Source organism: Salvelinus alpinus, chromosome 8 (genome assembly GCF_045679555.1).
Source record: "Salvelinus alpinus chromosome 8, SLU_Salpinus.1, whole genome shotgun sequence".
In the NCBI taxonomy this organism is placed as follows: Eukaryota; Metazoa; Chordata; class Actinopteri; order Salmoniformes; family Salmonidae; genus Salvelinus; species Salvelinus alpinus.
The window spans coordinates 15,843,069-15,865,840 of record NC_092093.1 but is presented as its reverse complement, the minus strand read 5'-3'; the positions used below and the strand labels follow the sequence as shown (position 1 = coordinate 15,865,840).

The 22,772-nt window shown below is 42.6% G+C and overlaps 1 protein-coding gene across 1 annotated transcript in view; it reads right to left on the bottom strand.

The window, feature by feature from the left end:
• LOC139582632 (dynein axonemal heavy chain 8-like) overlaps nucleotides 1-22,772 on the bottom strand; it is a 53,132-nt gene that overhangs the window by 20,770 nt on the left and 9,590 nt on the right. The window contains exons 28-54 of the mRNA XM_071412796.1: nucleotides 22,655-22,755; nucleotides 21,465-21,602; nucleotides 21,037-21,277; nucleotides 20,654-20,853; nucleotides 20,383-20,536; nucleotides 17,110-17,273; nucleotides 16,938-17,040; nucleotides 16,747-16,851; nucleotides 16,095-16,256; nucleotides 15,691-15,915; nucleotides 15,399-15,571; nucleotides 15,024-15,202; nucleotides 14,064-14,251; nucleotides 13,863-13,949; nucleotides 13,630-13,737; nucleotides 13,396-13,530; nucleotides 13,109-13,270; nucleotides 12,677-12,923; nucleotides 12,174-12,415; nucleotides 11,724-11,864; nucleotides 11,269-11,500; nucleotides 10,994-11,136; nucleotides 10,755-10,889; nucleotides 9,620-9,742; nucleotides 8,535-8,748; nucleotides 7,862-7,971; nucleotides 4,145-4,308 (exon numbers count right to left, since the gene is read on the bottom strand). Coding sequence (XP_071268897.1) covers nucleotides 4,145-4,308; nucleotides 7,862-7,971; nucleotides 8,535-8,748; nucleotides 9,620-9,742; nucleotides 10,755-10,889; nucleotides 10,994-11,136; nucleotides 11,269-11,500; nucleotides 11,724-11,864; nucleotides 12,174-12,415; nucleotides 12,677-12,923; nucleotides 13,109-13,270; nucleotides 13,396-13,530; nucleotides 13,630-13,737; nucleotides 13,863-13,949; nucleotides 14,064-14,251; nucleotides 15,024-15,202; nucleotides 15,399-15,571; nucleotides 15,691-15,915; nucleotides 16,095-16,256; nucleotides 16,747-16,851; nucleotides 16,938-17,040; nucleotides 17,110-17,273; nucleotides 20,383-20,536; nucleotides 20,654-20,853; nucleotides 21,037-21,277; nucleotides 21,465-21,602; nucleotides 22,655-22,755 — 4,376 coding nt within the window. The remainder of the gene's footprint in view (nucleotides 1-4,144; nucleotides 4,309-7,861; nucleotides 7,972-8,534; nucleotides 8,749-9,619; nucleotides 9,743-10,754; nucleotides 10,890-10,993; nucleotides 11,137-11,268; nucleotides 11,501-11,723; nucleotides 11,865-12,173; nucleotides 12,416-12,676; nucleotides 12,924-13,108; nucleotides 13,271-13,395; nucleotides 13,531-13,629; nucleotides 13,738-13,862; nucleotides 13,950-14,063; nucleotides 14,252-15,023; nucleotides 15,203-15,398; nucleotides 15,572-15,690; nucleotides 15,916-16,094; nucleotides 16,257-16,746; nucleotides 16,852-16,937; nucleotides 17,041-17,109; nucleotides 17,274-20,382; nucleotides 20,537-20,653; nucleotides 20,854-21,036; nucleotides 21,278-21,464; nucleotides 21,603-22,654; nucleotides 22,756-22,772) is intronic.

The window sequence follows — 22,772 nt, the reverse complement described above, 5'->3', positions numbered from 1 at the left end:
TTTGGGGATACTTTGCTGCCTCAGGAACTGGACGACTTGCCATCATTGAAGGAACCATTAATTCTTCAGGAGAATGTCAGGCCATCCGTCTGTGAGCTGAAGAGCAGCTGGGTCATGCAGCAAGACAATGATCCAAAACACACAAGCAAGTCTACATCAGAATGGCATAAAAAACACAAATGTAAAGTCCAAACCTACAGTTGAAGTCGGAAGTTTACATACACCTTTAGCCAAATACATTTAAACTAATTTTTTCACAATTCCTGACATTTAATCCTAGTAAAAATTGTCTTAGGTCAGTTAGGATCACCACTTTATTTTAAGAATGTGAAATGTCAGAATAATAGGAGAGAGAATGATTTATTTCAGCTTTTATTTCTTTAATCACATTCCCAGTGGGTCAGAAGTTTACATACACTCAATTAGTATTTGGTAGCATTGCCTTGAAAATGTTTAACTTGGGTCAAACGTTTCGGGTAGCCTTCTACAAGCTTCCCACAATAAGTTGGGTGAATTTTGGCCCATTCCTCCTCACAGAGCTGGTGTAACTGTCAGGTTTGTAGGCCTCCTTGCTCGCACACGCTTTTTCAGCTCTGCCCACACATTTTCTATAGAATTGAGGTCAGGGCTTTGTGATGGTCACTCCAATACCTTGACTTTGTTGTCCTTAAGCCATTTTGCCACAACTTTGGAAGTATGCTTGGGGTCATTGTACATTTGGAAGACCCATTTGCAACCAAGCTTTAACTTCCTGACTGATGTCTTGAGATGTTGCTTCAATATATCCACATAATTATCCTGCCTCATGATGCCTTCTATTTTGTGAAGTGCACCAGTCCCTCCTGCAGCAAAGCACCCTCACAACATGATGCTGCCACCCCCGTGCTTCACGGTTGGGATGGGGTTCTTCGGCTTGCAAGCCTCCCCCTTTTCCCTCAAACATAACGATGGTCATTACGGCCAAACAGTTCTATTTTTGTTTCATCAGACCAGAGGACATTTCTCCAAAAAGTACGATCTTTGTCCCCATGTGCAGTTGCAAACCGTAGTCTGGCATTTTTTTATGGCGGTTTTGGAGCAGTGGCTTCTTCCTTGCTGAGCGGCCTTTCAGGTTATGTCGATATAGGACTCATTTTACTGTGGATATAGATACTTTTGTACCTGTTTCCTCCAGCATCTTCACAAGGTGCTTTCTGTTGTTCTGGGATTGATTTTCACTTTTCGCACCAAAGTACGTTCATCTCTAGGAGACAGAATGCGTCTCCTTCCTGAGCGGTATGATGGCTGCGTGGTCCCATGGTGTTTATACTTGCGTACTATTGTTTGTACAGATGAACGTGGTACCTTCAGGTGTTTGGAAATTGCTCCCAAGGATGAACCAGACTTGTGGAGGTCTACAATTGTTTTTCTGAGGTTTTGGCTGATTTCTTTTGATTTTCCCATGATGTCAAGCAAAGAGGCACTGAGTTTGAAGGTAGGCCTTGAAATACATCCACAGGTACACCTCCAATTGACTCAAATTATGTCAATTAGCCTAACAGAAGCTTCTAAAGCCAAGACATCATTTTCTGGAATTTTCCAAGCTGTTTAAAGGCACAGTCAACTTAGTGTCTGTAAACTTCTGACCCACTGGGATTGTGATACAATGAATTATAAGTGAAATAATCTGTCTGTAAACAATTGTTGGAAACGCACAAAGTAGATGTCCTAACCGACTATACTATAGTTTGTTAACAAGAAATGTGTGGAGTGGTTGAAAAACTCGTTTCAATGACTCCAACCTAAGTGTATGTAAACTTCCGACTTCAACTGTAAACCCGATTGAGATGTTGTAGCAGGACCTGAAACGAGCAGTTAATGCTCGAAAACCACAAAATGTCATTGAGATAAAGCAGTCCTGCATGGAAGAGTGGGCCAAAATTCCTCAGAGTAACTGATCAACAACTACAGGAAGTATTTGGTTGTCATGGCAGCTAAAGATGGCACAACCAGTGGCACCACATGTACGGCGTCATGTGGGCGCCTGACTTGCCTAGTTAAATAAAGGTTAAATTGAAAAAAACTTTTCAAAAGGGGCCGTTGGATTTTGCATAACTTGTTCATTAAAACAATTTAATCCATCCACCTGACAGTTGTGGGATATTGTCACGCCCTGACCTTAGAGAGCCTTTTTATGTCTCTATTTGGTTTGGTCAGGGTGTGATTTGTTGGGCATTCTATGTTCTTTATTTCTATGTTTTGGCCAGGTATGGTTCTCAATCAGGGACAGCTGTCTATCGTTGTCTCTGATTGGGAATCATACTTAGGCAGCCTTTTTTCCTTTGGTGTTTGTGGGTAGTTATCTTTGTTAGTGGCACTAATGCCATGTTAAGCTTCTTCGTTTCTTTGTTTTCTTGGCGACATTTACTATAATAAAAGAAAATGTACGCTCACCACGCTGCACCTTGGTCTCCTTCCGACGGCCGTGACACATATCAAGAAGCTGATTAAACAGCATGATCATAACACAGGTGCCCTTTGTGCTTGGGACAATAAAATGGCACTCTAAAATTTGCAGTTTTGTCACACAACAATGCCACAGATGTATCAAGTTTTGAGGAAGTGTGCAATTGGCATGCTGACTGCAGGAATGTCCACCAAAGCAGTTTCTAGAGAATTTAATGTTAATTTCTCTACCATAAGCCGCCTCCAACATCGTATTAGAAAATTTGGCATCCAACCGCAATCACATGTATGGCGTTGTGTGGGCGAGCGGTTTGCTGATGTCAACGTTGTGAACATGGTGGCGGTGGGGTTATGGTATGGGCAGGCATAAGCTATGGACAACGAACACAATTGCATTTTATCAATGGCAATTTGAATGCACTGAAATACCGTGACGAGATCCTGAAGCCCATTGTGAGGCCCATTTTTTTGTTGCTGTGACCAACAGATGCACATCTGTATTCCCAGTCATGTGAAATCCATAGATTAAGTTTATAGATACAATTTATTTTAATTGACTGATTTCCTCATATTGTCACGCACGTCGTAATCCTCCTCGTCTGAGGAGGAGTAAGGATCGGACCAAAGCGCAGCGTGGTTTGAATATATTCTTCTCTTTGATAAAGAATAAACGAAGAACACTTGACAAACTTACAAAAACAATAAAAAACGAACGTGACGCTATAATACGCAAGTGCAGACACAAGCAACCAACGTATAGACATAGACAATAACCCACAACCCACAATACAAAACAGGCTACCTAAATATGGTTCCCAATCAGAGACAACGCAAAACACCTGCCTCTGATTGAGAACCATATCAGGCCAAACACAGAAATACAACATAGAATGCCCACACAGATCACACCCTGACCAACCAAAACATAAAACATACAAAGCAAACTATGGTCAGGGTGTGACACATATGAACTTTAACTCAATAAAATCTTAGAAATTGTTGCATGTTGCGTTTATACTTTTGTTAGTATAATATGTGTAAAAAAATAAGCACAAATACAGAAAATCAGAAAGAGGGCAAATACTTTTTCACAGTACTGTATATAATGGTCCAGGCAATATATATACAAAACATGATTAAGATCTGATCCTTTGAACATGTATTCACATGACTTGATTCATGAAATAACAGTAACCCCATGTGTCCAATGACTAAATATAGTACAATATCAAAAACTCACACTGTCGACTGACGCTTTCGCAGATTTGACACATTTCTTCAGATTTGTCCATCAGTAAGCTCAGAGAACAAGTATAACAGAGTATTTTTTTCCTTTATGGACATCAATGGGTTAAAAATAGAACCATTTCTTAAGACATTATGTGTAGGTATAGGAGGGTGAATTTGGAGGGTGAATATAATGCATATGCTTTAATGATATTCAATAGGCTACATCAATTTGTACAAACTCTGATTGAGAAATAATGCCGTAAACTTTTTTTTTGGTGCTCCGGCAGCTAAAAAAATTGCACTACATCAATGTTTACATAATTTCTCCAGACCCATCCCTCAGCTTTAGAGGAAACCAAGTGGCAGGGCTGCCACTGGGTTGAAAAAATGATTAAGGATTGTGACTTTATCACTGTGAATGCAAAGTGTTCTGTTCATAACAGAGACCCCATTCATTCCAGTACTGTACCTGTCTGCGATCACCCTGGTGCATTCACACTTGAACAGCGCCAGCAAGGTGGGGATATCATCACACTCATCTGCCTTGATGATGAGCATGCCCTGCCAGATCCTTGACAAGTCTCTCAAGTTGAAGATGTAGTGGAACTTTGAGGGCGTTGGCAGCATTTTCACCTGAAAGGTCATAGTACAGGGATACATTAACATTTAGGAACTTCAGAGATGTTGTTCATGCACTGACTGATCAAATACTAGTCTGGTCCCAGATCTGTTTGTGCTGTATAGCCAATTGACCCTTCGCTAAGCCCCGCCACAGAATTTTGGCCAACCAATTGCAGTGCTCCATTGGATAGCAACTGTCGCTTACCATGCTCGAGACCAACCAGCCTTGGACAATCTCTAGATTCAAATGCATGGAAGCCAATAAGGGCAGTGGCAAAAACAGAGAGTTTTTTTTTTTTTTTTTTTTAAATGATTGTTAAAATGGCTAAATAATTGAACAGTGCACAAGGGCTAGAGTATGTATGTTAGCTAGCTAAGTTAACTATATTATTAATATAACTCTCATCTGCTGTCAACATCAAGATACATTTGAGAGCACTAATTAGCTACAAAAGTGGTTAGTAGCTTGACTAAAAACGAAAAACATTTGTCATAAGAAACTAGCTCCCTTGTATACAGAAAATACCCGAGCTCTGAAGCAAGCTTCCAGAAAATTGGAACGGAAATGGCACCACACCAAACTGGAAGTCTTCTGACTAGCTTGTAAAGACAGTACCGTACAGTATCGAAGAGCCCTCACTGCTGCTCGATCATCCTATTTTTCCAACTTAATTGAGGAAAATAAGAACAATCCAAAATTTATTTTTGATACTGTTGCAAAGCTAACTAAAAAGCAGCATTCCCCAAGAGAGGATGGCTTTCACTTCAGCCGTAATAAATTCATGAACTTCTTTGAGGAAAAGATCATGATCATTAGAAAGCAAATTACAGACTCCTCTTGAAATCTGAGTATTCCTTCAAAGCTCAGTTGTCCTGAGTCTGCACAACTCTGCCAGGACCTAGGATCAAGGGAGACACTCAAGTGTTTTAGTACTAAATCTCTTGACACAATGATGAAAATAATCATGGCCTCTAAACCTTCAAGCTGCATACTGGACCCTATTCCAACTAAAATACTGAAAGAGCTGCTTCCTGTGCTTGGCCCTCCTATGTTGAACATAATAAACGGCTCTCTATCCACCGGATGTGTACCAAACTCACTAAAAGTGGCAGTAATAAAGCCTCTCTTGAAAAAGCCAAACCTTGACCCAGAAAATATAAAAAACTATCGGCCTATGGAAAACCAAATTGGTCTACACAGACAAGTTCTAGCCTGGTTCAGATCTTATATGTCGGAAAGATATCAGTTTGTCTCTGTGGATGGGTTGTCCTCTGACAAATCAACTGTAAATTTCGGTCTACCCTCAAGGTTCCGTTTTAGGACCACTATTGTTTTCACTATATATTTTACCTCTTGGGGATGTCATTCGGAAACATAGTGTTAACTTTCACTGCTATGCGGATGACACACAGCTGTACATTTCGATGAAACATGGTAAAGCCCCAAAATTGTCCTCACTGGAAGCCTGTGTTTCAGACATAAGGAAGTGGATGGCTGCAAACTTTCTACTTTTAAACTCGGACAAAACAGAGATGTTTGTTCTAAGTCCCAAGAAACAAAGAGATCTTCTGTTGAATCTGACAATTAATCTTGATGGTTGTACAGTCGTCTCAAATAAAACTGTGAAGGACCTCGGCGTTACTCTGGACCCTGATCTCTCTTTTGACGAACATATCAAGACTGTTTCAAGGACAGCTTTTTTCCATCTACGTAACATTGCAAAAATCAGACATTTTCTGTCCAAAAATTATGCAGAAAAATTAATCCATGCTTTTGTCACTTCTAGGTTAGACTCCTACAATGCTCTACTTTCCGGCTACCCGGATAAAGCACTAAATAAACTTCAGTTAGTGCTAAATACGGCTGCTAGAATCCTGACTAGAACCAGAAAATGTTGGCCTCCCTACACTGGCTTCCTGTTAAGGCAAGGGCTGATTTCAAGGTTTTACTGCTAACCTACAAAGAATTACATGGGCTTGCTCCTACCTATCTTTCCGATTTGGTCCTGCCGTACATATTTACACGTACGCTACGGTCACAAGACGCAGGCCTCCTAATTGTCCCTAGAATTTCTAAGCAAATAGCTGGAGGCAGGGCTTTCTCCTATAGAGTTCAATTTTTATGAAATGGTCTGCCTACCCATGTGAGAGACGCAGACTCTGTCTCAATCTTTAAGTCTTTACTGAAGACTCATCTCTTCAGTAGGTCAAATGATTGAGTGTAGTCTGGCCCAGGAGTGTGAAGGTGAACGGAAAGGCACTGGAGCAACGAACTACCCTTGCTGTCTCTGCCTGGCTGGTTCCCCTCTCTCCAATGGGATTCTCTGCCTCTAACCCTATTACAGGGGCTGAGTCACTGGCCTACTGGTGCTCTTCCATGCTGTCCCTAGGAGGGGCGCGTCACTTGAGTGGGTTGAGTCACTGACGTGGTCTTCCTGTCTGGGTTGGCGCCCCCCCTTGGGTTGTGCCGTGACGGAGATCTTTGTGAGCTATACTCGGCCTTGTCTCAGGATGGTAAGTTGGTGGTTGAAGATATCCCTCTAGTGGTGTGGGGGCTGTGCTTTGGCAAAGTGGGTGGGGTTATATCCTGCCTGTTTGGCCCTGTCCGGGGGTATCATCGGATGGGGCCAGTGTCTCCTGACCCCTCCTGTCTCAGCCTCCAGTATTTAGTTGTTTATGTGTCGGGGGGGCTAGGTTTAGTCTGTTATATCTGGAGTATTTCTCCTGTATTATCCGGTGTCCTGTGTGAATTTAAGTATGCTCTCTCTAATTCTCTCTTTCTTTCTTTCTTTCTCTCGGAGGACCTGAGCCCTAGGACCATGCCTCAGGACTACCTGGCATGATGACTCCTTGCTGTCCCCAGTCCACCTGGCCGTGCTGACCTGTTGCACCCTCGACAACCACTGTGATTACTATTATTTGACCATGCTGGTCATTTATGAACATTTGAACATCTTGGCCATGTTCTGTTATAATCTCCACCCGGCACAGCCAGAAGAGGACTGGCCACCCCTCATAGCCTGGTTCCTCTCTAGGTTTCTTCCTAGGTTTTGGCCTTTCTAGGGAGTTTTTCCTAGCCACCGTGCTTCTACACCTGCATTGCTTGCTGTTTGGGGTTTTAGGCTGGATTTCTGTACAGCACTTTGAGATATCAGCTGATGTAAGAAGGGCGATATAAATACATTTGATTTGATTTGACTGCATGCTGATAGTGCATAGTCAGAGCCATCTTGTGGCTAGCCACACTACAAACGTAATTTTACCAGGTTCCCGTGAAGCAATTGTAATGACATTCCGCCACCACATACCTGAGCAAGTGGTAGTCTGTGTTTAAATTCATTGTCTATTAAAAACACATTCTGAGATCATTTTCTCCAGTGGTTTGAGTGGGGAATTGGGCTTCACAGGAAAATCTTGTCCGAGGTTGCAACGGTAACCAAGGAGGCGGGGCTTAGCGAAGGGTCAATTACTATGGTCGTTAGTATGCCAAACATCACAAATAGATCTGGGACCAGGTTAAATATATTCAGTAAAGCATTAATTCTGATCTTGGGACAGTGCTTACCTTGGTCCACTGCCACAGGATCCTACCAGCGGAGACCAGATATTTCACTGTCTCAGAAATCTCAGACTTGAACTCCCTGCATTCGTGGAAGTATCCACAGCCCATGATACCTGTGGGAATAGAGACACATAAAGTACTCTTTTGTGTGTGTGTGTTGATGGGTTCGGATTTCTAAACTTTAAATATTGTTAGTCATCAGTTATACTTGAGACATGAGGGGTGCCATAGTCTAGGGTCTACACCAGAAGTTAATGGTTATCTGTAGGAGGAATGGATATCGTGGATGTAATTAAGCTTGGAATGTACTGAGTGAAGGAAAGATAATCACATGTGGCAGGGACTGATAAGGATTGAGAGATGTGGATTAGTGAGGAAGGGGGTCGAGGTCAGGTGACCTTACGGGAGAAGGAACAGTTTGTGGCCCGTATCACTTAACTTCCTGCCTAGTAATAAAGATGTAATGTTTAGAGAGGAGGAGACTCCACCCAAATTGGGTGGAAATATGTATTTGCCTTATGCAGCTGTATGACCCAATGGGGCAATAAACTTGGTTTGAGCTTTATTACGCGCCTGAAATTTTACAATTTCATTTAGAACCTAACAGTGTGATATTGCATAATTTGATTTCTGCATCACAGCCAGTCAGTTAGTAATTCAGAGGTGAGTAGCCTACCAAAGATCTTGTCAATGGAGGTGTTGGATGGCAGGGTACAGTTGAACACGGTAAACTGTCTCTTCAGTCTCTGGGGGATGTCGTTCCTGCCTCCCCCAGGGTGAATCATAGCAGCCAGCATCTGCATGTCCACAATGGTGGTGAAGTCTCCTGGTTTGTCCAGACTGTACATGCCAGTCATCTCCATCATCTGACGGACTATCTCGTTGGTGATCTGTGTGCAGAATAAACAAACACAAACAAGGGAATCAGTTATTCTGCAAACCATTGTAAATGCCTGTTGTCACTTTGAATTGTGATTACAAATTTTTTCTATTGTGTGACACCGCAATTTCTTTTGTGTGCAACCAAATCATGGGCCAGTCCCTTTAACTGAAAGGTTAGTGGCATCAGTACCACCAGGGGAAAAAGTTAGTCCAGAGCCCTGCTTCAGTGATGGCTATATGGCAGTGATGGAAAAAGTACCCAATTGTCATACTTGAATAAAAGTATAGATACCTTAATAGAAAGTTACTCAAGTAAAAGTGAAAGTCAGCCAGTAAAATACTACTTGAGTAAAAGTCTAAAGGTATTGGGTTTGAAATATACTTAAGTATCAAAAGTAAATGTAATTGAAAAAATATACTTAAGTATTAAAAGTAATCATTTTAAATGCCTTATATTAAGCAAAGCAGACAGGACCATTTTCTTGTTTTTAAAATGTATGGATTGCCAGGGGTTCACTCCAACACTCAGACATAATTTACAAAAGATGCATTTGTGTTTAGTGAGTCCGCCAGACCAGAGGCAGTAGGGATGAACAAGTGTTATCTTGATAAGTGCGTGAATTTAACCATTTTCCTGTCCTGCTAAACATTCAAAATGTAACGAGTACTTTTGATTGTCAGGGCAAATTTATGGAGTAAAAAGTAAAATATTTTCTTCAAGAATGTAGTGGAGTAAAAGTAAAAGTTGTCAAAAATATAAATAGTAAAGTACATTTACCCCAAAAAACGACTTAAGTAGTACTTCAAAGTATTTTTAATTAAGTACTTTACACCACTGCTATATGGATGGGTTGAATTGAAATGCTATGACTACAGTACCTGGTCGCCCCACTCATTGACAATGGGCATGTTGATGTCATCCACAAAGATGGTCATTCTGCGTCCTCCAGGAGGTCCGTAGGTGCTACCCATTCGCTTCTCAATGTAGCTCTCCACTGTGCGCTGTGATACATACAACACTTTATTACTACTCAGCAGAAACACTATAAAGTGATTCCTCATGAAACCAGGACAAAAAATACCATGATTTGGGGGATTTTCATGAAATTTTATCCATAGAATAGTCCTTTGGAGGAAGGATTGTTATATATTTGGCATTGTATCCAAAAGCTTAATTGAGAAATAATTGATCAAAGTTGGCATATTTCTAACATTTTGGCCTTACTCAGGCCTCCTTTAATTTAAGACTACATTGTTTCATCTGTATGTGCTACATAGCAAAAATTGGTGTCATATGAAGCTTTACCGCTTGCTCTGTAATGAGTAGTATTTTTTGGTTTCATATATTGTTGAACATAATATGCTCTACACGGACATATAAAAGTTCCTTTTAGAGTTATGATCCAATTTGTGAGCATTACCAAGAGTGAATGTGAAAATGTGAAACCATGTCAAAATGGTCACCTTCTGCTGGTGATTTGCAGGATGTGCAATGATATAGGTAAAAGAAGGACTATGCCAATTTGTCTGTTTGTTTTAAAGTTATGGCCCGTTTTATAAAGAGATCCCACTCTGGAACTTTGATATTCCCATAGTAGAGTATATTATTTTCAACAATATATTTAAAAAAAATGCCAAATCAAACATTTAGTTTTTTCTATATTCATGTTTATATTTTTCAATATTCATAAATTAATGTAAAAATATATATATATTAAATCCAAATACTACTCATATTACAGAACGAGCGGTAGAGCTTCATATGACACCAAACATCATGGAGGCTTAAGGCAGGCCTGGGTAAGGGTCATAAATATGCCAATTTTCATTATTTTTCAATTATGCTTTTATTATGCTTTTAGATACAAATGTCAAGTATATGTAAACAATCCTTCCTCCAAATTTGTTGAGAAATAGCACTGAATCATCTTCTCTATGTAATGTAGGCTATGTAATACTGTATTATATGGTGTAATGTATACTGGGTAATGTATATAATGTATACATATCTCACCTGAAACATTGTAGGCTCAGTAGCAGAAGAAAAGTTCAGTGATTTGGACAGGTCTGTTTCAGGGTCGTACTTGTTGGTGTAGCCTTTAATCATCACTGTCTTGGCAGTTCCTTGTTCACCGATAAGCAACACAGCCTGTCAAAAGTGAAGAAAAAAAAATTACGTATGATTACACCAACATGTTATCGAGACGACTTAACCCAATTGACCCAATGTGTCTGTGTGTGTGCATACAGTACCTTGCGCTGTTTTGCAATAGTCTCCAAAAGGTAACTGGTTCTGGTGTTGTCCACATTGGGAACCAGGATGGCGGCGTAATCTGGCACGTAGTCAGTGGGATAGATGTACTCCACCACATAGTTATTCCAATGGTCCCAGTCACCTGAAACAGAAACGCCTGCATCATATACAGAGCCCTGACCACATACAGTACGGTACTACTGTGCAGCAACCAAGACACATAGGGATCCATATTTTTACAATTTCTGACCTTTTGGGCTATGTATAAACGTACCGTTCTGGTTGACCATATATTCGAAGATGGTCTCTCCGGGCTGTGTTTTGGGAATGTCCACCTTGCTCTCATGGGCCCTGATGAAGGCCTCCAGCTTTTCCCTGTCCTCCAGCTCCAGCAGGGCTCCCACGCTCCACATCAGGCAGAAAACAAAGAGGCGCTCGAGCTGCATGCTGCTGACCAGGCCCCCCGCCTCCTTGGTGGGGATCAGGCCCTCCAGCAGGTTCACTGACTGAACACATACAGTCACAGACATAGGGTTAGTTTTCATATGTAGTAATATGTATATAAAAAAGGGAAAATGCAAAATTCTTTATCTCAAGAGACTCTTGAATAGCACTTAGAATGCATGCCCAAAACCAAGGCTTCATTCTAAGTGATATGCTAGTGTCGATATTGGAACAAAGTGATGGTTAAATTAAGATTACAAGATACTGAAGGCATTTAATTCATACCTGCATGATATAATTGCACTCCAAAAGCTCCATTTTGGGCTTGAGGCTTTGCTTCAAGTACACGTAGGCATCCTCAAAGACTTTGTCGTACAGACTCATGATATTGTCTGCCTCCACTGCACTGCGTTTGTAAGCCCATCCCTACAACATACAGAACATTATACTTTGTCATAACTAGGTCATCATGAGGATTAAGCACATTAGGGGAATCTGAAGCTTTTTTTTACTGCGGTAATGTGAAGTTACCCCACCCTGACACTCTGTCTATAACACAAAGCATATTGCCATTTGGCACATATCTGATATTGAACACAATGGCCAATTAGAAAGGTTTGTTCACAATTTCACTGGATTATTGAAGAAAGTCTTACACTATCCACACAGAGTATATTAATATGGAACACTTTGACCGTAACATGGATGGTTTGTGTTATTGCATAAGCCCTGTACCTGCAGTATAGGCCTCCAGCTGAGAGCCGAGGAGCTCATAAAGACCATGCCCACGCGGGATACGGTGGCCGGGGAGGCGTTGTCCATGTTGTGCACCTCAAACACCAGCTTACAGGCCGGGGACATGACGATCCTATCACCGTTGGCCAGGGTCAGGGTCTTGTTGTCATCCAGAACAGAGTTGAGGTTCTCAATCCAGATGGCGTCCACAGGACCGTCCAGGACTATCCAGATGTTCTCTCCTACAACAAAAAGGGGTGAGTTTCCCCAAAACATAATATTTAACATGGTACTTAGTTTGTTCACCCACAGAAGATTGACAAGCCAACATAAATGTTTGTAATTGTTATTCTCTTGGAAGTTCTGTGGCTGGGTCGTCGAGAGAAAACCCTTATTCAGAGGTTGGACAATTTGAACACTGCTTCATCTAACAATGTTCTCACAGATGGTAAAACCATATCAATATTGTATCCCAAGGTGCATTCAGAGTCAGACAGTTGTACCCTTCTTGGTTTTTAGAGTCTTCCTCCACAGCGTGGAGAAGATGCCGTCAGTCCAGTCGTTAGTGGCGGCGTCCAAACGCCCGAACATCTGGGGGGCCGTGATGGCCTTGGGGTTCATCCTCATCTCCCTGTGGGGCGTTCCGCACTCGCTCAAGGCCCGCATCAGGATGTTGATAACTGCGGTCTTCCCGGCCCCACTGGGGCCGAGTGTCATCAGGCCGTGACGCACACGCGACGATTCGTAAAGCTGACACACACAACAGCACATTTTTATTTCAGCCTCTTTGGAGGGTAACTTTATTACTGTAATTTTTTTATATTTTAAATCAATCATTTAAACATACATTCACTTTGTGTTCATATACTGTATATCTTTGGTTACACAACAGTGCATTCAGCACTTGTGACTAAACACAGAAGTAAAAGTGTCACCTGAACAAGTTTGAGGTTCCACGAAGGGTGGTTGACGAGGCCTGCCAGCTCCACCTGGTTGGCCACGGCAACCTGCAGCTCAGCGTAGGTGCTCCCATCCAGCTGGATCCCCGGGAACAGATCACTGATCAGACTGAGGAAGAGAGGCTCGTCCTCATCCACCTGGCAGGGAGAAGCACCAAAGAGACAAAATATGTTTGCATCCGCATGCTAAAAACATGTTAGCATTAGCATGCTAAAAACATACTAATGAGGATCAATAGTTTTGCTGATGTCTCTTTTCATACCAGTTTGGAGAGGTTCATGTCACGCAGAACTCTCATCACAATGCTGGACTCGGTGTCTTGAGGTCGGGCTCTCTTATTGGCCCCCAGGGTTCTCAACACAGACAGGATGTTCCTCAGACCAAAGTCATAGTGGACCTGATAGGATGGATTGACTGTCAGTCTTAGTGTAGCAGTTAATTTATTCTTGTTCTTTCAAAGGCCAGTACAGACAGGAATGACTGCCTCTGCATTCACCTGCTTTGTCAGTTGCTCCTCGCACAGTTTGTAGAGCACAAAGAACTTCTGTGCCAAGACAACGTTTTCAATGAAACCGCAGCTGGCCAATTTCACCCTCATGATGATCTGGAAAACAATGAGGAACACATTGTTGACCGACAGCTAAGACACAGTAGGTTGCAATCCCATATGGTTAAAGGAACTCTTTGCCCAGTATGGTAGTTGACTGGAGGGAAGGGAACTCAACCCACCTGTCTGTCCGGCACCATCATGGACACAGTCCTGAACTGAACTTTCAGGTTCTCTGGCAACTCCTGACGCCCAGCATAACCAGGGTTCTATGAAATAACAAGAAAACATGTTGGTATTCAAAAGCTTTATACATGCTGCTTGTCAAAGTGCTTGTACTCAGTGACTAATGGCAAAGCTTTGTTGTCTTGCCTCCTACACACCATGGTGATAAACAGCCCAAATTCTGGGTTCAGACTGACTAAGTCTCCGTCGGTGAAGATGAATTGTGTTTTGCGGTCTTTACGGGATGAGAGAACAATGTAGATCTGCTGTGCAGCTACAGACAGCACAGGCAAGTCAATTCTGTTGAACTCGTCAAAGCAGCCCCAGGAGCCAGACTGGGCAAGACCTGGAAGTAAGCAGAAGACGGACATTAACAACTGACATTAGGCCAGGTGTTCCCAAACTTTTTCACTCGGGGCCCCCCTTCCAGCATTGGGGAACATCCCGTGCCCCCACTGCGCACGCACGCGCCACGTCTACTTCTATGGGCACAAGCACTGTTCATGACAAACTGTTCACACCCCATTGTTGGTGGAGAGAATTTTGCAGGTTTAAAGCTTATTTCCTGCAATTCTACACATTTTGTCATGGGGTGCAAAGAAAACTTTGCAGTTTTAAAGCAAATTTTCTTGCAATTCTATACATTTTGCCATGCATAATGTGTATTCATGTGATATTTGAGTGACAAAAAAATTACAACAATATCTATGGGCTAAAAACTTTAAATAAAAAAAGAGCTGACATGGGCTAGTTGATTTGGACATTTCTGGAAAAGTTATAAATAGCTCTCGAAAGTATGCAATGACTAACGTGACAAGAGGAACTGATTATGCACTACACGATTTCGACTATTACAACTTTCAAGAGTAAGTGTAAAGCCGGACTGAGTTACTTTAAAAAAACAAAAATAATAATTTGGGTGGGGGACCCGCCCCCTGCCGACCCCTCACACCCCCCCATGGGGCGTACCCCACAGTTTGAGAACCACTGCATTGGACAATTGGCTACTAACATTAGCATCCCAAAATGATAGCTAGCCCATAGAGAAAAGAGGGTACACCTCCAATTGTTGCCATTGAGTTCACAATGAAATCAACTCAACTGCATTGATTGTTCACCTTTGTAGATTCTACCAAGTCCTCTGAAGTCCATCTGGTCAGAGCAGTTGAAGACCACCACGTATTTCCCCAGGCAGCGGCCCATGTCTTTAGTGGTTTCAGTCTTCCCTGTACCGGCTGGCCCGGCTGGGGCGCCGCCCATGCTCATGCCCAGAGCCTGAGACAGTGTGATGTAGCACCTATAAATGAATGGTTTGACATCATGGTTATTCAACATTTCACTAAGGAAAGATCTTCACCACACACACACACACACACACACACACACACACACACACACACACACACACACACACACACACACACACACACACACACACACACACACACACACACACACACACACACACACACACACACACAATCTTCTCTTGCCTGTCAGTTAAAGGGGTGATGACCAGACGGTCAGTGCAACCCAGGAATTCATTTTGGTAAACAAAATCCACGTCGGTAATGGACACTAAGACATGATCCAAGTCCTCCTTGAAGTAGAACCTGCTCTGCTTCAGCCACTCAAAGTCAGTGGTTGACTTGATGTGCATTTTGACCTGATAAGGAATAACAAAGAATTAAAATATTATGTTTTTGAACACAAAATCCAAAATATAAATGTTCTAAAATTTAACTTATAGACATAAGAATGTTGTTTTATTTTTCAGCGACTCACTAGGTCATCAAATATGTCCCTTTGGTGTACATGGATTGTGACCAGTGTCTCGAACTTGATACGATCAAATTTGGTCAGGTCATGGGTGGTCTGTGAAATCAGTGTGTTGAGCAGATCCAGGAACTTCTGGTTGGTAGTTGGCATGATCTTCTTGTCGTCTTTGGCGTTGCGCAGCGCCTCCTCCGAGTCCCGTGTCCATAGCATCTGGATGCCAAGCAGGCCCACCTGAGAAAACAAAGATATCAATGATATACTTATTCTAATTACATATATTTTTGACAACTGATCGATCCTATGATTCAACAATTGATCCTGAGTTGACAATTGATCCTACAATTGATCCTAGATGGATATTCTTCATCATTCTGGTTCATATAATTGGATTTCTAGGTTGCTCTCCCTACCTGTGCTTGGAACTGGTTGAGGAAGGTGAGGAGCTGAAAGCCTGAGTCGTTGATTTGGAGATCAGCAGCCTTGATGACAGAGTGTAGAGAGGACTGTTGCTGCATCTGCAGCTCTCCCAGCCACAGCTCCACAGGCCCCCTTGCCATCACTGGGTGGTCCAGCTGCAAACGCATGGACAGACACGTGAGCTGTCATTCACACACACAGACACACGCACACAAATGCATATGCACGCACGCACGCACACACACAGAGGGTGGCGAAAGGTTCCAGTCGAATCCTGGAGCTGAAAAGGGGAAACAATATGTTGATGTGCCCTTGAGCAAGGCACTTAACCGTAATTGCTCCAGGGTTTCTGTTGATAATGGCTGGCCCTTGCTCCACGCTCTGAGGGAGTTGGGATATGCAAAAAACAGATTTCCAATTCACACCTGTGAAATAGGACAAATATAAGCACCTACCAAATAATATTATTTTACACACACACACACACACACACACACACACACACACACACACACACACACACACACACACACACACACACACACACACACACACACACACACACACACACACACACACACACACACACACACACACACGATCATAGTGAGTATTGCATTTGATCATACTGATAATGTTGCATACCGGCACTTTCTCTCCCTCTTGTGAAATGACAGCCAAAATCTTGTCATAATCTTTGGCGTGGAATTCCACTTCGTTGACATTGTCAAACACACCAAGGAGATGAGGCTGGAAAAGAGAGTTTGCCTTATCTGAGTCATTGTGCATCTCTTTTTATTTAGACAAAACTCTGCTGTTCTAAGAGCTGTTGTTACCTGAATTGTGTGTGGATCGCTAGCTTGTCCCAGGATTTCCAAAAGGGAGGGATCAGACACAAAGAAGAACCTGGGGAACTGGAGCCTCTTTTTCTCCAGGTACCTGTTGAGGCCAAGTAACGTTGTCAGTTGAAAGAGTAAGCTGCTAATGCTAAACAGTCTTTATCCGTACCCAGTGAGAGACTTCTGGCAAAGCTCCAGCTGCTCCTGGAGGTGAGGCAGCAGCTGACCCATGGTCTCGTCTCCCACGCAGCACTGCACCACGTTGGGGATCTCATGGGCACGCTGCATGATCTTGATCCACGACTTATCAATGTTCTGGAAGCGCTTAGCTTCCTAAAGCGAGAGAAAATGTCAGAATCAGAATGAGAAACAGAAAATTAGAGTATATTGGCATGCAACACATGATTGCTGGGAAAATTAATTAATGTTGAAGACATACAGTCGTGGCCAAAAGATTTGAGAATGACACAAATATAAATTTTCACAAAGTCTGCTGCCTCAGTTTGTATGAAGGGAATTTGCATATACTCCAGAAAGTTATGAAGAGTGATCAGATGAATTGCAATTAATTGCAAAGTTCCTCTTTGCCATGCAAATGAACTGAATCTCCAAAAAACATTTCCACTGCATTTCAGCCCTGCCACAAAAGGACCAGCTGACATCATGTCAGTGATTCTCTTGTTAACAAAGGTGTGATTGCTGACGAGGAAAAGGCTGGAGATCACTCTGTCATGCTGATTGAGTTCGAATAACAGACTGGAAGCTTCAAAAGGAGGGTGGTGCTTGGAATCATTGTTCTTCCTCTGTCAACCATGGTTACCTGCAAGGAAACACGTGCCGTCATCATTGCTTTGCACAAAAAGGGCTTCACAGGCAAGGATATTGCTGCCAGTAAGATCGCACCTAAATCAACCATTTATCGGATCATCAAGAACTTCAAGGAGAGCAGTTCAATTGTTGTGAAGAAGGCTTCAGGGTGCCCAAGAAAGTCCAGCAAGCGCAAGAACCGTCTCCTAAAGTTGATTCAGCTGCGGGATGGGGGCACCACCAGTATAGAGATTGCTCAGGAATGGCAGTAGGCAGGTGTGAGTGCATCTGCACGCACAGTGAGGCGAATACTTTTGGAGGATGGCCTGGTGTCAAGTAGGGCAGCAAAGAAGCCACTTCTCTCCAGGAAAAACATCAGGGACAGACTAATATTCTGCAAAAGGTACAGGGATTGGACTGCTGAGGACTGGGGTAAAGTCATTTTCTCTGATGAATCCCCTTTCCGATTGTTTGGGGCATCCGGAAAAAAGCTTGTCCGGAGAAAACAAGGTGAGCGCTACCATCAGTCCTGTGTCATGCCAACAGTAAAGCATCCTGAGACCATTCATGTGTGGGGATTGCTTCTCAGCCAAGGGAGTGGGCTCACTCACAATTTTGCCTAAGAGAGCAACTTCTCCCAACCATCCAGGAACAGTTTGGTTACAATCAATGCCTTTTCCAGCATGATGGAGCACCTTGCCATAAGGAAAAAGTGATAACTAAGTGGCTCGGGGAACAAAACATAGATATTTTGGGTCCATGGCCAGGAAGCTCCCCAGACCTTAATACCATTGAGAACTTGTGGTCAATCCTCAAGAGGCGGGTGGACAACAACCACAAATTCCGACAAACTCCAAGCATTGATTATGCAAGAATGGGCTGCCATCAGTCAGGATGTGGCCCAGAAGTTAATTGACAGCATGCCAAGGTGGATTGCAGAGGTCTTGAAAAAGAAGGGTCAACACTGCAATATTGACTCTTTGCATCAACTTCATGTAATTGTCAATAAAAGCCATTGAAACTTATGAAATGCTTGTAATTATACTTCAGTATTCCATAGTAACATCTGACAAAAATATCTAAAGACATTGAAGCAGCAAACTTTGTGAAAATTTAAATTTGTGTCATTCTCAAAACTTTTGGCCACGACTGTACAGTACCAGTCAAAATTTGGACATACCTACTCATTCAAGGGTTGTTCTTTAATCTTACTATTTTCCACATTCTAGAATAATAGCAAAGACCTCAAAACTATGAAAAAACACATATGGAATCATGTAGTAACCAAAAAACTGTTAAACAAATCAAACTATATTTTATATTTGAGATTCTTCAAAGTAGCCACCCTTTGCCTTGATGACAGCTTTGCACACTCTTGGCATTATAGCAAGAACAGCTCAAATAAGCAAAGAGAAAAGACATGAATGTCAGTCAATCCGGAAAATTTCAAGAACTTTTAAAGTTCCTTCAAGTGCAGTCGCAAAAACCATCAAGCGCTATGATGAAACTGGATCTCATGAGGATCGCCACAGGAAAGGAAGAGCCAGAGTTACTTCTGCTGAAGAGGATAAGTTCATTAGAGTTAACTGCACCTGAGATAGCAGCCCAAATAAATGCTTCACAGAGTTCAAGTAACAGACACATCTCAACATCAACTGTTCAGAGGAGACTGCGTGAATCTGGCCTTCATGGTCGAATTGCTGCACATAAACCACTACTAAAGGACACCAATGAGAAGAAGAGACTTGCTTGGGCCAAGAAACACGAGAAATGGACATTAGACCGGAGGAAATATGTGCTTTGGTCTGATGAGTCCAAAAGTGCGATTTTTGGTTCCAACCGCTGTGTCTTTGTGAGACGCAGAGTAGGTGAACAGATGATCTCTGCATGTGTGGTTCCCACCGTGAAGCATGGAGGAGGAGGTGTGTTGGGGTGCTTTGCTGGTGACATGGTCAGTGATTTATTTAGAATTCAAGGCAAACTTAACCAGCATGGCTACCACAGCATTCTGCAGTGACTCGCCATCCCATCTGGTTTGCGCTTAGTGGGACTATAATTCTTTTTTCAACAGGACAATGACCCAAAACACATTTCCAGGCTGTGTAAGGCCTATTTGACCAAGAAGAAAGGAGATTGATGGTGCTGCATCAGATGAGATGGTTTGGGATGAGTTGGACCGCAGAGTGAAGGACAAGCAGCCAACAAGTGCTCAGCATATGTGGGAACTCCTTAGAGACTGTTGGAAAAGCATTCCTCATGAAGCTGGTTGAGAGAATGCCAAGATTCTGCAAAGCTGTCATCAAGGCAAAGGGTGGCTACTTTGAAGAATCGAAAATCGAAAATATATTTTGATTTGCGTAACACTTTTTTGGTTACTACATGATTCCATATGTGTTATTTCATAGTTTTAATGTCTTCACTATTATTCTACAATGTAGAAAATAGTAAAAAATAAAGAAAAACCCTTTAAAGAGTAGGTGTGTCTAAGCTTTTGACTGTATGTTTGAATATTTTGCAATATTCCTTATGTTTTGTTAGACAAGAGCTGAGTTCATACAGTGTGGAGATCTTTTATATGATCAAGATGCATAAATCAAATGTTTTGCTAATCTGCAGATGGGCAGTTGTGCAGTACCTGTGGCAGTTGTTTGGCAATGTCACCTCCCACGAACACAGCCTCCAAATACACCCACAGGTTCTGGACGATAAGCCACTGCTCAATAATGTCAGATGAAGTAGACAGCTTGAAGACCCAGTTCTGAATGTCTTTCTTGAATGGAGCATTGTATCTATGCAAAGATATAAGGGCAAGGTAAGATTCTGGCAGCATTACCATTCTACCAACAACAAAACCTGACTTTGATCAACTGAAGGTCATTATCTATAGCCAAGTCAGTTGTTCATACCTGTTGCTCAGCAATGATCCCAGCAGCATCAAACTGTCCTCCATGGTAGCGACTATCTCAGAGGTCTCTGTACCTTTCAGCATCAGCTCTCCTCGGCCCTTGAAGGTCATGAAACTCAGAGACTGACTGGACCATACATCCACCACCTGGGCCAGCTTGGCCTCGATGTCCTTCTCCTTGACCGCCGAGATGCAGATATCCTGAGGTGGCACAACAAGACATGACAGTTAACATGTCAAACAGTGGGGAAGACCACTACAGAAACACTACATCAAAGATTAAATCATGCTTTAAGCCTGTAAATAACAAATATAAGCAAACATGCATCATCATGGATTTTCCTGTAATAAATATTTAACTGAATTGTGTATTATAACACTAACCTCGATGTCCTCCTTGTATTTCAACAGGTTTGCCTCCATGATGTTCTGCAGGGCGAAAGTGTCTGACTCCACCTCAAACTTTTTGCCCGTCAGGCCAGTGATGCGGTCCCAGTGCCTCTGCTTCATGGCCTTGTTGGCCATCATCTCCAGCAGGGGGCAGGACTCGCTGAAGTCGTCGATCCTCTTCTTCAGGTCCAAAAATGCCTGCCAGTCCTTCAGGCCTTTGGGCAGCTTCTTACACCTAGTGGTCAAACGATCTGTTACATCTCAACAATTGTAGACAAAAACAAAAAAAAATTAGGGAAACAGGAAGGTACTGTCCAATAAAACACACTCATTTTAATTTTGCACCCTAATGAATACAGAAAGGAAACAACAAGGTCATTCTGAATCAGCAGAAATATAACACGACAGCAAAAGTACAGTACCTATTCTGGAAGTCCAAAAGCTCTGCATTGATCGCCTCAATGTCCACCTCTGTCCACAGAATGTCGTAGTATCCACTAATTTTGGCCATCACTGTGTCATAGAGTCCATACAACTTCTGGAGTAAACTCAGCTCTTTTCTATGGTGAAAAAAGAAATAGGATCATCTTTATCGTGTCATCTATCTACACTGTTGATGAAACAAGGAGTGTTGAACATCATAGACATTCATTATTTCAGTGATATCATTGTTCTACAAGTTGCAACCAATGATGTATTGTATATAAACCTAGATTACCTATAAGTATGTCTGTATATGTGGTGTACTGTATATACACTCAGTGTCCAGTTTATTAGGTACACCACCCAGTTTACGAAAATGGTTAGCTCCAGACAGTGAGTCACGTGGCCGTGGTGTGCTAGATACAGCAGGCAGAGATCCATTGAGGCATTCAGTTACTGTTCGATTGAACATTGAGAGTGGTATGATCGTCTGTGCCAGGCACGCCAGTTCTAGTATCTCAGAAACATCCGGCCTCCTTGGTTTTTCACACACGACAGTGTCTAGGGTTTACAGAGAATGGTGCGACAAACTAAAAACATCCAATCAGCGGCAGTCCTGTGGGCGAAAACAGCTCGTTGATGAGAGTTCGAAGAAGAATGGCAAGAATTGGGTAAGCTAACAGGTGGGCGCAGTACAACAGTGGTGTGCAGAACGGGATCTCGGAATGCAAAACTCGGTCCTTGTCACGGATGGGCTATTGCAGCAGACGACCACACCGGGTTCAACTCATATCAGCTAAAAACAAGAAGTGGCTCCAGTGGGCACGAGATCACCAACACTGGACAATTGAGGAGTGGAAAAACATTGCCGGGTCTAAAGAATCCTGGTTCCTGTTGCGTCATGCTGATGGCAGAGTCAAAATTTGGCGTAAGCAGCATGAGTCCATGGAGTCCATGGCCCCATCCTGTCTACGGTACTGGCTGGTAGCGGTGGTGTAACGGTGTGGGGAATGTTTTCCTCCTGTCACAAGTTAGTTCCCTTGATACAAATTGAGGAACATTTCCATGCTCTGATGAATTCAAGCTGTTCTGGAGGCAAAGGGGGGTCTGACCCAGTACTAAATGGGTGTACCTAATAAACTAACCACTGAGTGTAAGTCTATGGTGAATAACATCCATTACAGTGTACCGTGTTTTTTGCAGAGCCTCATAATCTGTGACTGGTAAACCAAAGAGCTGCTCTCCTGACGAGTAGGTGATGAATTTCCTCCACAGGTCGTCAAATCTGGCCTGAAAATATGGAGGAA